This window comes from Elephas maximus, chromosome 16, assembly GCF_024166365.1.
Source record: "Elephas maximus indicus isolate mEleMax1 chromosome 16, mEleMax1 primary haplotype, whole genome shotgun sequence".
NCBI classification, from domain to species: domain Eukaryota; kingdom Metazoa; phylum Chordata; class Mammalia; order Proboscidea; family Elephantidae; genus Elephas; species Elephas maximus.
In genome coordinates this window covers 13784193-13799077 of record NC_064834.1, presented here as the reverse complement: position 1 = coordinate 13799077, position 14885 = coordinate 13784193, and the positions used below count along the sequence as shown (strand labels likewise).

General features: G+C 53.7%; 2 protein-coding genes across 19 annotated transcripts in view; both read right to left on the bottom strand.

The window, feature by feature from the left end:
* Positions 1 to 39: 39 nt before the first annotated feature.
* Positions 40 to 8743, bottom strand: NDST2 (N-deacetylase and N-sulfotransferase 2). 6 transcript variants are annotated; one of them, XM_049855396.1, is made up of 16 exons: positions 8402 to 8743; positions 6906 to 7074; positions 5982 to 6021; positions 4551 to 5896; positions 4266 to 4353; positions 3790 to 3944; positions 3372 to 3557; positions 2955 to 3083; positions 2637 to 2732; positions 2448 to 2544; positions 1988 to 2111; positions 1681 to 1855; positions 1311 to 1481; positions 1095 to 1204; positions 792 to 894; positions 40 to 694 (listed from the first exon to the last, which is right to left on the bottom strand). In XM_049855396.1, exons 4-16 carry the CDS (start codon positions 5553 to 5555, stop codon positions 569 to 571), a joined length of 2565 nt encoding a protein of 854 aa, XP_049711353.1. In that variant the 5' UTR covers positions 5556 to 5896; positions 5982 to 6021; positions 6906 to 7074; positions 8402 to 8743; the 3' UTR covers positions 40 to 568. The 6 variants fall into 6 exon arrangements, with proteins under 6 accessions (XP_049711353.1, XP_049711348.1, XP_049711349.1 ...); XM_049855391.1 differs by having other exon boundaries at positions 2637 to 2819; positions 8402 to 8742; XM_049855392.1 differs by having other exon boundaries at positions 2637 to 2819; positions 6906 to 7057; positions 8402 to 8742.
* A 2271-nt stretch (positions 8744 to 11014) lies between these two features.
* The window catches only part of CAMK2G (calcium/calmodulin dependent protein kinase II gamma), a 58981-nt gene continuing 55110 nt past the window's right edge, over positions 11015 to 14885 (bottom strand). For 10 of the 13 annotated variants that reach the window (XM_049854994.1, XM_049854997.1, XM_049854996.1 and 7 more), the window contains 4 exons: positions 13803 to 13878; positions 13335 to 13429; positions 11575 to 11819; positions 11015 to 11168 (listed from right to left, as the gene is read on the bottom strand). In XM_049854994.1, coding sequence (XP_049710951.1) covers positions 11587 to 11819; positions 13335 to 13429; positions 13803 to 13878 — 404 coding nt within the window. In that variant the 3' untranslated portion in view covers positions 11015 to 11168; positions 11575 to 11586. Of the gene's footprint in view, positions 11169 to 11574; positions 11820 to 13326; positions 13430 to 13802; positions 13879 to 14885 lie in introns of those variants that run through there. The other 3 variants (XM_049855005.1, XM_049855001.1, XM_049855006.1) reach the window with 3 other exon arrangements.

Here is a 14885-nt window from a genome sequence, read left to right as displayed (position 1 = left end):
GCCTGACACTTGGTTTAATTTTTTCCCACCCCAGTGAGGCAAACAAAACAGAAAAATAAGGATGTTTATTAAGCACATTTGTAGCCCACAGCTAGGGCTCATATTCAGCTCTATGAGCCACTGTCCGACCTCATCCCCATTCAATATGAATGACATTAGTGAGGCCGGGCCACAGGTAGATCCCATTGCCTGACTAAAGGGGCCACAGCATGGGGTCCCTCCCACAGACGACAGGTATAGATAGGTACACTGCTGGGGATGAAGAGGGAAATCACCGGACTAACACGTTCCTCTACACCCTGCCTGGACCATCTCACCCCTTCCCTCCTCCCCAGACCACGGGGTCAGAGGCGCCTAGTACCGTGATGTGGGGTACCAAGGGAAGCCCCTTTATTAGACCCCAAAGCTATGGGAAAGGGATGCCCTTCCCTTCTCACCCATTCTAGGTCCAGGGGCCACTGAGGTAGACGGGGAAGGGGCCAGGCCGCTCTAATCCCCCTTGGGATTCCTGCTCTGGGCTTGTGCCTTAAGGAAGCAGGGGGCTTTTGCTGGCACAAAGACTGGGACATCAGCTCAGATTGGAACGCTGCAGTTCTTCTCGAAGCCACAAGGGCACTGGCTGTCCAAGCCGGCTCAGCAGCTTCGACAGCTCCAAATTGTGGTTCCGGAAAAAATCCGTAAGGAAAAGGCGGGACTGATAGGAGAAAAATGAGGGCACACATGTTAAGGAGTGGGACACAGAATCAGATTTGGAGGTTGAGAGGGATGCCCTGCCCCAGGCACGCACTTACCTCACTGTCCATATCTGGGTACCTCCGGCCTTTGCTCTTTCCTAGACAGCGAGTCTTGCCACCTTCAAGTCCCTGGCACCAGAATCCCTTATCCTCATCAAACCTGCTCATCAGGAAGAGGCCACTAGGTATCAAGGAGAAGAAAACGCAAGCCCCATAAATGCATACCACCCCTGCCAGCCCACATGGACACATGTCTCTCCTTGTAAGACAGGGTAATCCCATGTCTCTTCCAGACAGACACAGTCAACGTGCTTCCCCATTTCCCCCCAAGTACTCCTCCCCTGGGTCATGCTCTCCCACCTGAGGGTCTGTGTGTAGTTCAGAAAGGGCGTGATTCCCAGGAACTTCTGGATGCTCTCCATTGAGGCTGCTGGGTTGGTACGCAGCTCCTGCCCATCCACGATCAGCAACTAAAGAGACAGGGTTGCGATTCTCTCTGCATTCCTTAGAAACCTCTGGGCTGAAGCGAACAGGAAGGGAGGGGGAGCCCCAAGGAGGGTTACTGGGGGACTGTACCTGTCCAGAGGGGTAGTAAGTGAGCCAGCGCTGTAGATGGGTAGAGTAGTGGCCAGGGATCAGACAGCGGCTCTGCAGGGAGCGAAGTGCCAGAGGGGCCTGGGAAGAGGCTGAAATCACCTGGTAGAAGGTATAGTTCAGAGCAACTGGATCTCCATGTGCTCGCTGGTGCTGAAGGACAAGGAGCAGGAAGAGAAAGGACTGGTGATTTGATAGAATTATTCTGCCCTTACACATGGTCTGGTGATCAGACAGCATAGGCACGTCTTCCCAGGGCACTAGGTTAGTTTCCCTACCCTCATCCTTTCTGCCTCTCCAGCAGTCACTGCCCCCTCCCTTAAGCACCAGTGTACCCTAGCCTCAGGCAGACCTGGTACCAGGAGTAGGCCCGGTCGGCAGGGTTGGTGAGCACAGTGATGATCTTGGCTCGTGGTAGAAGGGCAGCCCCCCGCCGTGGTACAACCTCGGAGTCAAAGTAGGTGGCACTTTTTTCAAATAAGAAGTCAGTGCTGGCATTGGAAGGGACAGGGAAGAAGTCCATGTACCTAGGAAGTGGCACAGAGGAGAGACAGAGAAATTTGCAAAGAGGCCAGACATCTGTGATGCCAGAAACCGGAATGGTATTTTTGGGAAGGGAGTGTTTCTCTGAGAAGCATTCAAAGGGGTCTCAGCCTCACCAGTCAATGCCCTTGTGGTAATTAGGGCTGTTGAAGAACTGAATCTCCTCAAAGGTGCTGGGGCTAGGGAAGCTGCTAGTGACAGCTGGGTGCAGGCTCAGGAAGAAGTGAATAGCTGTGGTCCCTAAATGGGAGAGAAGCCAGCTCAACACCATGAACTTGAAGGAGGTGAGAAGATAACCACTCTGGATAGTAAAAACAATGCCAAATTAGAGTGAGAGAAGGAAAGTCTGAGAGAGGCCCAGGGAAGGGTTAAAACAGTGGTGCTCAACCTTGACTGTATTAGAATCACCCATAGATCTTTTAAAAAACTCCACAGATGATTCTGTTCAAACAGTGTTAAGAACCATGGTTTCAAGGAACTAGATTAGCGAGTGGGTGGGACGAGAAGGGAGTTCCTTGGCAAAAGAATCCTCTGGCTTTAAAGCAGGGCAAGAGAAGTTGGCTAAGGGTGATTCACCTGTCTTCTGGGGTCCCACAATGAGGAACTTGGGGAGTCGATCACAGGTTTTCTCCTTGGACCAAATATCTTTGTGCCGCTTGTCATCACAGGGATTCTGAAGGGAAGGCCAAGGATCAGCTAAGGCCTAGTCTCCTCTCCAACCCCCAGTCCCATCCTGTCTCTAGTCTCTCTGAGCTGTACCCTTACCTGCCAAAGGGGGCTTCGCTCCTGAGGGAAGAGTTCAAAGTACTTTCGTGCGAGAGGGACGGGAGGCAGGGTCTGCAGGCGCAGCCGTGTCCAGCACTGGAGGAAGCGCACCAAGCTCTCAAAAGTGTACAAGCCCAGCCGGTCATTTCCATAATTGGACAGATGGGTCATAAAGATGCTGATCTGCAAGGGGGTACCTGCATGTCGTATTTGGAGAGCCTACCCTACCTCTGAATGAGCTTTGGGGAGCAAAGGTTCCAGCCTGCAAACATTTTGGGCTTTCTAACCCTATAGCCCTTCCTCCCAGGAGCACCTTACCGGGTTAAGCAGCACCGTCAGAAAGAGCTCTCCACCTCGGATGCTCCGGTCTAGCTCACGAGAACCTCCGGGATACTCATTATAGAAGATTGTGTGAGTGAAGAGGCCACATGTCTGCCGAGGCAGCACCTGGAGGGGAAGAAGAAAGAGGGATAGACGAGATCTGAAAAGTAGAATAAGAAGTAGATGAAAGAGAAAGGTCCTGGGGCACTGGGATTCCCTGGTTTGTAGAGGACTCAGTCTGAAGGTACAGCAATAAACCTCTTGCTATGCGCATTATTACTTTTCACCCCTGAACCCCCTACTGTTATCACGTGGATGAAAACGGACTGGCAGTTGACTGGACATAGGTCAGTGCAGGCTGGAGGCTGTCTGAACGTTGGAGCTTGATTCAAGTTTGCATTGGGAGTCCCTCACCATAATGCCATTATGGATGAAGCCACGGCGGTAGCGGGCGGGGCGGAGATGGGGATACTCCTCAGTGCTGGTCACCTGGATGCCCCACACAGACTTCCAGGCCTCATAGAGTTGCGTGTGGATGGGGTACACGCCCGAGTGGTGGGGGGCCACAGCATACCCAAGATCCGTGGGAATCCCATGTTCCTGGGAATGGCATAGACTCTCACCAGGACCTGGTGAGGTTTGGGGAGTAGCGGGTAAAGAGGGTGGGGACGCCTCCACAGAAAGAAAAATGGAAGGGTAGGGAGAGGGCATCCCATTAGGGGAGGGTGAAAAAGGGAGCACCATCCTGGGGAGAGACGCCGGCGGAGGGAGCGGGGCCTCACCGGGGCGCAGGGAGCGGGGCCTCACCGGGGCGCAGGGAGCGGGGCCTCACCAGGGCGAACTGCCTGTTGAGCCTCATCTGGCCAGCCAGCACGGAGCGGTTGTGGAACAGGTGCGGCTGCATGTGGCTCCACATGTGGGGGAACCACCAGAAGTCCCTGCGGTGCTTCAGCAGCATGGCGTCCCCTGCGTCCTCCTCCTCTGTGCCTGTGACCACACGCTGACCACTGACCACCCGGACACCGACCACAGCCGGTCAGCCCCGTACCCCCCTCTGCTCTGTAACGTTGACCGTTTCCCATGCCCAGGACACTACTGACCCCTACCCACCGAAGACTTCCCATCTGCTCCACCGCCAACCTGCCCCCAGCCAACCATAACCCAGATTCACACCCACCACTTGTTCCTCACGCCAGCCTGACCCCAAACCATACCCCTTTCTCAACTCGTCTGCCTAGGAAGTTGGACAGTGAAGGGGCAGACCAAACTAAACCCGACAATGCTGAAAGAGCAGGGGAACGTGCTCACCAGTATGATAGAACTTGCCCGAGAAGCCCAAGTTGAAGGTGAAGTTGGGGACTAAGGTCCTGAGTTTGTTCTGGGTGTTCAACAGGGCCTGGGAAGGGTAGCAGGGACATAAGAAATCAGGACAGAGCAGACTGAGCAGGAGGAAAACGAGTAGTGCTCTTCCCGCCTAGGAAGGACAGGGAGCGTAGCTACAAGCAGCTCAGAATCAAGGAAGCGAGTCTGACACAACAGCTTGAAACGGCTTCTAAGGAAAAGAAATTCGAGTCACGAAAAACGAACACTGACCTCAACATCAGCCACCTTCATGCGGGTACCTTCCTTGCCCACAAAGATGTCATCGATGTCCACCAAGATGTAGCGGTCAAGGTCCAGGCAGAGGCGCTTGCCAGTGAGGTACCCAACAGCATCAACGAAGACAAGTTTGTGGAGCCAGAAGGAAAGGCCATGGCCAAAGAGCACCCGCTGGATGCCATCATGCAGTCCCAGGTCCTGTACCACAGTGGGAAGTCGGGTCCGGCGAGGCACTGGTCCTGGCACGGGGAGTTCAGCTGGCTGGAGGCTGGCAAGAAGCACTGGTTCATAGGTGCTATGGTTGGATTGGAAGATGGTCCAGTCGTCACCAGGCAGTGGCCCAGGCTCCAGGCGGCTAGGGCGTGTGAGATGCAGTAGCGGGGCAGAAGGGTTGACTTGGTAGTCTCGGAGCCCCAAATTTGAGTGTAGAAAAAGGGGAAAGCCCTTGAGCTGGGCACTCAGTAGGCTGTGCTCGTGGGCTCGGAAAAAGCCAATGATGCCCACACCATACTCCACACAGTAACGGTCTAGCAGTTCCCGACTCCAGGCATCCAGATTGACATACTTGAGCAAGTTCTCATAAATGACCAAGACATAGCGGCCACGGGTATGATCAGTCAGTGTAGGCATGTCCCCTCGGCCAGGTGCCAGCTCAGTGCTGTAACGAAAACGACTAGACTCCAAGATGGCCACAATCTCCTGCCCTAGCTGTGAGTATGCACTCTCCACAAACACAAGGACCACGGGTTCAGTTCGAGCTGTCTCTGGAGGCCTAGGGGGCCGAGGTGGGACTGGAGGCCTTGCAGGGCCAGGGCCAGCTGCCCCACCACTGCTACAGTCTCCCAAGGGCAAGGGCAAGGGTTCCTTGGCTTTGGGGCTTGTAGACACATAGTAAGCCAGGAAGCCCATAGAGCCCAGACTGAAAGCGATCAGCAGCAGTATGAGGCGGTGCAGTTCCAGCTGCCGAGCTGGGCGTACCACCTTCCACAGCTGTAGCATGGCGGGGGAGGGGAGGCAGGGAATGGGACCACCTCAGGGGATGGCAGGTAGGAGTTCTATAAGCTGAGGCTCTCTTGGGAGGATAGAAGGATGGAAAAATAGGGGAAAGGGATTCCCTCAGGGTCAGTTCCCTGAAGAGATGGAGACAAGTCCCCTCAGTATAAGACAGGGGAGGTAGAAGGGGCAGGACAGGGCAATTGGACACAGTCCACTGGTTTCAGGTCACCATGGCCCCTTGGCCCATGGCTTCAGGCTGCAAATCTGGCCAGGCTCCAGCCTAAGCCCTGGCTGAGCTCCTCACATCAGAAGTCAGCGAAGTTCACAATCTCTGCCCCCACTATCTGAAAGACAGAGAAATTGATGGGTTACTTCTCCCCTTGAAATTGTGTCATTAATCCACTTCCCCCGTCACCCTATCTCTCTTACCTCCTGCTCACTAGATGATCTGTTCTCCAAAAACAAGCTCCTGTAGAAGAACACAAGCTGAGTCTCATACTGTTGTTTCACAGCTCATTCCCTTCCTTAGAATACTGTCCAAATTCTCCTCCCTGAGCTAAGATCTTAGCTGGAGCAAGTATAGTTAAGTATAATTAAGAGGACAAATCTATCAACAAGTGGCCAAACAGCCCAGGATGCTGAAAATAAAACTGCTCCAAAAGAAGTTCCCAGCCCCTAAGAAGCTGGCCAGCCAGCAGGGGTTCTGCTCTTTCTGTGAGAAAGGGACGGAAAGCCCCAAAAATCCTGTGCTCCAACGAAATATCAGATAAGAGAAAACTCATGAGCTTGTTTATCTTCCTCATCAATCTCCATATCACAGCCTAACAGCACTAACGAATTTGTAGTCAGGTGGACACTATGGTGGGGGAAAGAGAGATGCCAGCAGATAATCATTCTATTGGCTTCCAAACTCAGAACTTAGGGACTCTCTTTTCTGTTGCTTGTGAAAAAGTACTCACTTCTTGCCCTTCACCTGAAACCCCTGTGAATGATGTAGCAGTCTGCTTGAAAACCCTGGCTCGGGGGAGGGGGGCAGTTCTACCCTGTCCTATAGGGTTGCTAGGAGTTGGAATCGATGTGATGGCAATGGGTTTGGTTTTCTTTGGCCCTTCACCTCACCTATGCCAGTGTCAGGAGAGAAGATAATAATGGAGCTCCATAGCAGGTCACGTCACTGGGATCTGAGGAAAGCCAGAGAGCTGAATTCAGAGTCCCTCTCCCTGTCTACTCTGGTTCTCCTTCCTAACCTAGCCTAGGAGGTACAGTGAAACCTGTGAGAGCCGGAACTTGATGGGGCTGCCTTGTTTTTCTGGGTCTTGCAAGTTTTCTGCCTTTGACAGGGTGCAGTCTTACCACTTTTCTATCGCTCCTTTTAGTGGAAAATGTTTTAGTTTTCCTTCTGACAGGTTTCCGCCTTACACAGGTTCCAGCTTTTGCAGATTTCACTGTATTATGCTCCCATTTCTGAACAGCTCAGAAGGCTCCCTGAGGTAGCTTAGAGAAACCTGAGGGATTCAGAGTCCTGTTATAAAAACAGAGTAAGTAGGGCTGGGTGACAGAGAACAATAGGCACCAACAAGAGAAATAAGGATAACGTGGTCGGAAAACACAGTTTTAAGAAGACCTAATTTGGGGAACTTTTTTCTTAGACTGCTTTTGGAAACTTTATTGCCACTCTCCCCACCTCAGCCTAGTCAGGTCAGTTGCTGGCAATCCCAGTCTACCACCCTACAAAATTCAGGAGTGATTAGACAGAGACAGGGTCCTAAAGAACTGAAAGAAATTATTTAAGAGTTCAGCTTTGGCCTGGGTAAGGCTAACTGATATGAGAAGACAGCTGGGAAAGAGGATCAAAATGGTGATGGGAAGGGATGAATACTAAGAATTAGAGAAACTCTTTAGGGAAGACACGGTTGTGGGGAGAAATCACTGAGAAGTGGATATTCAGAGTGAGTCACTCATAATGATAGTAATAATAGTACTTAGCATTTTTTGAGAGCTTATTACTTGCCAGACACTCCTCTAATCTCTGTACATACAGTTAATGTAATACACCAGCTCTATTCCATCAGTACTACTATTAATATCCCCATTTCACGTATGAGTAATTTGAGGCCCAGAGAAGCTCAGTAACTTGCACAGGATCACACAGCTAGTCAGTCAGTGGAGAAACTGGGATTCGAAGTCGCGCACTGCATTTTAGCTTCATGCCTAGAAGCAGCAGCAGCAGCATTTCGGGAAGGGGTGCTGAGAGAGGGACTGGGGTAGGTTGTGGGTGGAATGATAAATACTGAAGGAAGAACACTGCTGTGGTGGGGACTATGCGGCTGTGCAGGAGGGAGAAACCAAAGGGGCCGTCTGGGCCTGGCCTGGGAGAAGGCAACAGTAACAGGGCTGGGCGAAAGCTGAGGGTGTGGGCACTGCGCTGGGGGCGGCGGTGCTGAGGGGGAACACGGGCGTGGGGGCTGGCACAGCGGGAATCATGGATGGAGGAGCTCCACTGAGGGCGACTACGGGGTCACAGGTGGATATGAAAAGCGCGCCGGGCGCGGAACATTAAAGGGGCGCGCTGAGGAAAGTCTGGGGTGACACCCAGGCAGGCAGCGGGCTGGAAGAGCCCCGAGGGGAGGACGGAGCCCCGCACCGAGGGGACGAGCTGAGGGGGCCAAGGCAACTAAGAGGGAGACTCGTGGAAAGACACAGGGCGACGGGCGCGCTGGGCCGCACGGGCGACCCCGCGGGTGGTTACGGTGGCAACACTAGGGGGAGGTCTGTCAAGGGAGGAACTGAGGGCGACAGGGGATGGGGGCCACGCTCTGAGCGCGGAGTTCTCCTCAAGGGCTGCTCACCCGGCGGACTGGGCGGCGTCCCCGCTGTCCCCGGGCTCCGCCGCGTCCCGGGGCTGCCCGGCTTCCCGGCTCTCGGGGCCTTGGGCCGCGTCGCCGCGGCTCCGCCATCTCGAGCGAACCTCTGCCGCAGCCGGACTCAACCACCGCTCCCGCCGGGGGGAGGCGGCGCGCTGCCGATCGCAGGAGCCGCTCGGATCCTCGCCGGCCCCGGGCCTGGCAGCCGCGCGGCCGAGACGCCGGGGCGTCGAACGGCCCTCCGCAGCGCGCAGCCGAGCCGCGGCCTCCGGGACGGCGGGCTCCGCGCCCGCCCGCAGAGGCACCCCCTTCCTCCCCGCCCGGTGGTACAGTCCGGCGAGCGTCGGCGCCGCGGCTCCGGGAGCAGGGGCGGGCCCAGCGTGCGAGCTCGTCCACTCAGCCCTGGGGAGAGGGAGGCGGGCCAGCCCATTGCGGAGCGAGGGGGAAGGCGGGCCGGCCCATTGCGGAGCGAGGGGGCGCGGGGGGGCCTCGGCCGCGGGCAGGGCACAGGGGACCCCGCAGCCCACCTCTTCAGTGGGCTACAGCCTTCCTCCCCTCCCCACCCCAAACTCGCCTCAGCAGCCAGGAGTGCGGGCTGGAGGCTAAGGATTTATGAGGACGTCTTACTCTACAAAGGGCCCAAAGGGCGTGAGAGAAGGCGCACCCCTCCACGTTGAAGCCGTGTAACCCAGGCTGCCAAAATCTAAGCCCCTGGCCGTAAGCTTCCAACAGTAGTAACACAACAGACTGTTTAAAGGTTATTTTATTAAATATCTTCCGTTCAAGGTTTCATTGTAACAAAGCTATGAAGGGTCTACCAACATTCAGAACAAACACTATTTTTAAATTATTTCTATGTCACCATGCAAAAATTCTGCATCAAATGCCTTCCATTTCCTGTTTAAAAGGTGATTTTTTTTTTTTAATAGTCTATTGTCTACAGATGCTGACATTAGCCCCAGAAGAGGAATAAGAATGCTAAGACATGGGGCTGGAGCAGCCATATGAAGCGATGGGTCTCAACTCTAAGACCATTTGTCTTCAAGCCAGCAAAATCAAACCCCATGGTGAAGGTGTCTGCGTGCTGGCGCTGCAGGCTGCTGGGCAGGAAAGGGACAGGGCCCAGGGGCTGGGGCATGCATGAGGTGCTCGGAGGAGCCTGGCCAAATCCAGGCACCAGCACCTGTGAGTCTGCTCTTGTCTTGGCTGGCTCCAAGATAAACCTGTAGCTTGGCCTCTTTCCCCAGCTCCAGTGCCTCCTGGAGGTAGTCCAGGGAGCTGGGGACTACATACCTTTCCCCCAAAGTGCAGATATTTGTGCAGACAACTCTGAACAGTTGTTCTTGGGAAACCAAGGCCATGACCAATCGCACCTCCATTCTCTTCTCTGTTATGTGCTTAGAACATAGATCTTTCCCTCCTGGAATGGAACTCTTTGAGCACAGAGAGGGACAACGAATGTAGGGGCCATGGCTTCGACCACCTCTTTTGGGGACATGCAAGTGGGAGTAGGGTGATGCCCATGCAGATTGTCCAGCAGTAAGTCTATAGTCCATCAGTGAAGAGGCCTCTTTAAAGAGGACACCTGTTGTTTTTGCCAGAGCAGTCAGGTCAATCTCAGACAGGAACAGAGATGGACGTGCAGCAAGGGAAGAGGAAAAGGGAGGCAGCCCTGAGGGCAGCCTGAATGCATAGAAACAACCACCACCTCTAATCCCACTGCCTCACTCCTCCCATCCCACAGGGGCACTTGGTAGAGGGCCCAGGTCCAAGTGAGGGTCAGCACAGGGACCACCACCATGAAAAGGCAAGACAAAGATGGTCCAAGTCAGCACAAAAACAGAACTGCCCAACGCGTCGAGGAGAGGCCTGGCCAGGGCCTGGCTCTCTCCTTGCTAAGTTATAAGAAAACAAACATGAAGCAAAGCGGCAACCCCTCCCCTTCCCTGCAAGGGTCCAGGCCTCAGTATCAGGGCCCGCGTGCATTGTGCATCCTATAGAAATGGATGAGTAAGTGAGTGCATGTCAGACTAACGCGAGGTTTCTCATCGGCTTCGGTGCGGACACACTTCTGCAGCACCAATTCTCTTCCCGTCTACACTACACGGAACAGTACAGCAACGTCCGGGCCCTCAGTCCTGAGGCCACTGCATCTCAGCTGCCTCTGTAGCAGGCTGGGAGCTCTGCATCCTCTCCCAAGCTGGTCTGACGGCCACAATGTTCTCATCGGCCTCATTCTAGACACCCATGCAAGTTCTGAAGAAGTCCATTCCTACACCTGGGGCAGGCGGGCCACATCGGGGGCTGCAATCACACCATGGCCCCGAAGCTCTGTCAGAGTTCTTGCCTGGTCCCCCTGAGTCCATGGGGGCCAGAGGCTGAGTGTGCCTCTCTTCTGGGCTGGTAGGTGAGCCCACTGCTCATGCCAGGATGGGCGTCACACAAACTCCTGCCTTCTTGCCAGCCCAAGGGCTATCGGTGGTTTCAAAACACATCATGGTACGGATTCCTTTTTTTTTTTTTTTTCAAACAATCTTTTTTTCTTTTCTTAAATGTAAAAAACACCTCGGTACAGCAGAGACAGACACGAAGGGCGGGCGGGAGGGCTGCATGCAGGGGCGTGCATTGGCTGCTGCCGCTTTGTAATTTAATTGTTTTAAACCTCAAACGAACAGGACTGCCGCTGTCACTCAGGCCCTCCAGAGCCACTGGCTGCGAAGGTTCGACCTCCAGCTGGGATCTCCTAATGCCCCTGTCAAACAGGACAGAATGTGGTAACGAAACAGGACACTGGGCACACAGAACAGTTCCAAGCCGGCCCGAGAAGGGGCGGATGGGGAGAAACTAGTGTTTAAATGTAACACTGCCTCACAACTGCTCAGCATTCACCAAGGGCTTTATCATATTTAATCCTCACAACCACTCAATGAAGTAGGCACCACGCTTTCCGTCTTTTCGAGATAAGGAAACTGAGGCTTAGGGAGGGGAAATAACCAGCCCAGAGTCACTCCATCTGGAGTCATGGAAAGGGACTCAAGTCTGTCTGACCATACTGCCCAGGCCTCACAGAATGGCCCACACTTTCTCCTCCCATGCTACCTCCTGCCCTCCTGTTCCTCCTCTGATCCCACCTGTCCCAGCCCTGCCCCCAGGTGCACCTGTGGCTGAGCTCACTGCAGCGGTGCGGCAGGGGCCCCTGAGCAGTGGTAGTGGACATTGAGCCACTTGCCATCCCGGCGGTGCCAGACCCGAGTCTCCTCCGACTGGCTGGTGCGAGGCCGGCCCTGCCCATCGATGTACTGGGTGAGGCGGATATAGGCGATGCAAGCAGCGTCCTCTCCGATGACGTGAACGTGTGGGTTCAGGATGGTGGTGTGGATGGGCTTGCTGTTCTTGGAGAGGACTGCAGGGGGCAGGGCAGGGCGGGGTAGGTAGGAGGGATATCAGGCCTGGAGACCTGCATCTTCCCCCCACCTCCTACTTTCAAGGCTCGCCCTCTTTCCAGCAACCATTCCTAGAGTCTCCAAGTCTCCCCATACGCCCTCTAGAGGCAAGACACCCCATCACACCGGTCTCCAAATTTATGCAAAAGGAAGAGACAGGTGGGTGAGGAGGATGGCAGCAGCTACTATTTTAATTAGATATTGTGTCTAATTAGTTCACATGCACGCGCTGTAGTCCTTGGTCGTTATTATTTTCATTATAAGATAAAGAAATAGGCTCAAGGAGGTGAAATAATTAGCCCAAATCATACAATATTTGAACTCAGGATCATCTGACTCCAACTGAAGCCTGTGGTCTTTCTACTTTGCCAGGCTGATGCTTGTATCTTGTAAGCGTTTTGCTTGCTCCCAATTAGGGTGCACAGCAAAATCATGAACTTCAATTAGTCAAAACTGACTTGTGATGAAAAAAAAAAGGGGAGGGACACCAAAGTTAAAATATTCAAGAGACCCGAAAACATCAAGCTCAGGATATGTCCTGGGTTCCCAGGGTCCTCTGGCAGAAAGGCAAGAGAAGTTGGATTGCTGTTATCAGAACACACTGTGCAAATGGTGCTGCTTTTATTGAGATTCACATTTTAGTTCAATTTAAGTGTTAAGACAGAAGCCACATGACACCTTCCTTAGAGCTTTCCTGAGCTCTGGAATTGCTTTTGGCTCACAGAATTACTTAGAGCCTAGGGTTTCCATCTGCAGCTGACCGGTGCAGTGGGTGGTCATCAGTGGAGAAAACAGTGATAAAACGAAACTCAGGGCAGGATGGGGAAGGATAGAGAAAAAGACGAAAAAAAAAAAAAAATTGAAGGAGAGGGTCTTGGAAGGAAGAAAACGGGTGATGGCGGCAGGGTTGGAGGCAATCATTCAGCTTCCTCTTATCCCCTGGGGCTTCTAAGAATTGTCCAGAGTGCCTCCTCTCTACCCCAGGACTCCTGCACCCCTTGATATTCAGGAGGAGCCTAGCCACCACTCCTGAGCTCACAAATCACCAACGGTGCCCTGTTACTTGCTTACACATCCTTATCCTGGTTTTAATGTCCTCTACTGTGAAACCTGCAGACACACAGTTTCATTATTACTTTCTGAGACCATCTCAACCTAATCTCAAATGGTTTCCAGTCCTTCTTGGGAAGAGGCGAGACGTTCAAAGAAATCTACTGAAGCTGATGGTGGCGGCTGCCCTGCTGTGAGGCAGCTGCAAACTCAGGCAGCTTTAGTGGGATCTGGAGCTGTGCCTTCGAAAGGGATCTTTAAGACCATTGTCAGAGCACAGGGAGTAAGCACACAGACCAGGGGCGCAACAGGCAGGTAAAATAATGGGGAAGCAGGCAACTGGGAAGAGGAGAAGGTGAACAGGGACAGAGGCAAAGGGGTAGAAGGGGCAGGCAGGAGTATATCAGCAGCACGAACCCACTCACGATTCTCAAAGTAAAACTTATGGAAATCCATCCCTTCCACCAGGTTGCCAAGGGCCTCAGGCTCAAAGGAAGTGAGGCCAGGATCGCAAATCTTCCTGCAGGAAAAAAAAAAAAAAGCAGCCGGTCAGGTTCCTATGGGGGTTACTTGCCTTCCTTCCTTGTCAGTGGCATTTGTCCCATAGCGGCAGGCTCGCTGTGTGCCAGGCCACACAAGACAGACAAGGTCTTAGGGGGGCTGCCTCTGGGTCACTCAGCCCAGTGCTTTCTGCCCACAGCCGGGACACCAGGGATGAGCTCGATCACAGCGTATCTACCTAGAAGAGCTCCCAGCCTAGGGGCCTGGTGTTTAATGCAGGCACCCTGTGCCCAAGGCCCAGCTTTCTCTTCTCCAGGGTCCCAGCTACTTTCTGGGAGCAAGGACGGCCTTGAGTAGCAACTTGCATCTCTAGAAAATGCATTTCTACTCACGTGTAGGCCTCAAAGTCCCCATTGTTGATAGCCTCAATCAGCTGTTCTGTGATCTTAATGATCTCCTGTTTTCGCACTGTGGGGAGAAAATCCAGCAATTTACCTTTGTGGGACTGGAGAAGTTTCCAAGGGTCAGACAGCCCACCCCGGTCCTTCAAAGAGTTCTCTGCGATTCCTTTGACAAAGACATTCTTCTTCTCTAAGACCCTTTGCAAAAGAGTGAGCCCACTCTTCTCTCCACCACCCCCCGCCCACACTGGTGTCAGTAGAGCCAATGGTCCCCTCCTTCTGAAGCCCAACCATTTGTTCTCTGGCCTTCGCCTCCCTCTCCATCAACAACCAGGTCTCAGCAAACACTCTTGTCTCTAACAGCTGAGGGGCCTGGCACATCATGAACACTCTACCAGAGCCTATGTATTGCATCCCTAGCAGGCCCTGCCTCTTCAAGAAGCCATTTCCACTACCTACTTACTTCTCCCACCCAAAGGGGCTCAGTCAGGTCTCAGTTACAGCCCCCCACCCAGCCCTCACTCAGGGGTCCAGAACCTAGGCAGGGATGAGAGGTCCAAAAGGAGGAGCAGAGCCCTAGGAAGGATGCGACAGTCTCTTCACCCTGCCCATCTCCTCCACAGGGTTACAGGGCTTTCCTGGGATAAAGGATCTTGGAACTATAAGAACTCTTCTCTTGACAGCCTCTGCCTAGAGAGATGGCTCCGTTTACCCCAGACAAGCTTTGGCACGGCTATAAATCTCATACCAGCTCTCACACCAGGATGTGTCCCTCAGGAAAACCAAGGCAAGGCTCAGACTGACAGGCAGGCAGAGTTAGGGTGCCCTAAGAGCCCTCCACCCCCTTCCCAAGCCAAGGGACTGCTGGTGACATCCTGCACTCGTGGGCAGCTCACTTACAGGGAGCGCCACTATTAGCAGAGGGCACCACCAGGGGTAGGGAGGGCTCGGACTGAGCTCGGGCTAACCCTGAAAGCAGCCCCAGGCTGGCCCAGGAGACAAGCCCTTCCTCACAGGAGCGAGGCTGCAAGACAAATGCAAGCATTAGAACAGAACCACCACAGCACGGCCTGG

Excerpts from the sequence above, each read along its gene's own strand:
- NDST2 (XM_049855391.1), bottom strand. The coding sequence starts at position 5,555 with ATGCTACAGCTGTGGAAGGTGGTACGCCCAGCTCGGCAGCTGGAACTG. Across the intron at positions 4,354-4,550 it reads TGAAGGTGGCTGATGTTGAG|GCCCTGTTGAACACCCAGAA; the intron begins GTCAGTGTTCGT and ends TACCCTTCCCAG. Across the intron at positions 2,820-2,954 it reads TGACGGTGCTGCTTAACCCG|ATCAGCATCTTTATGACCCA; the intron begins GTAAGGTGCTCC and ends ACCCCCTTGCAG.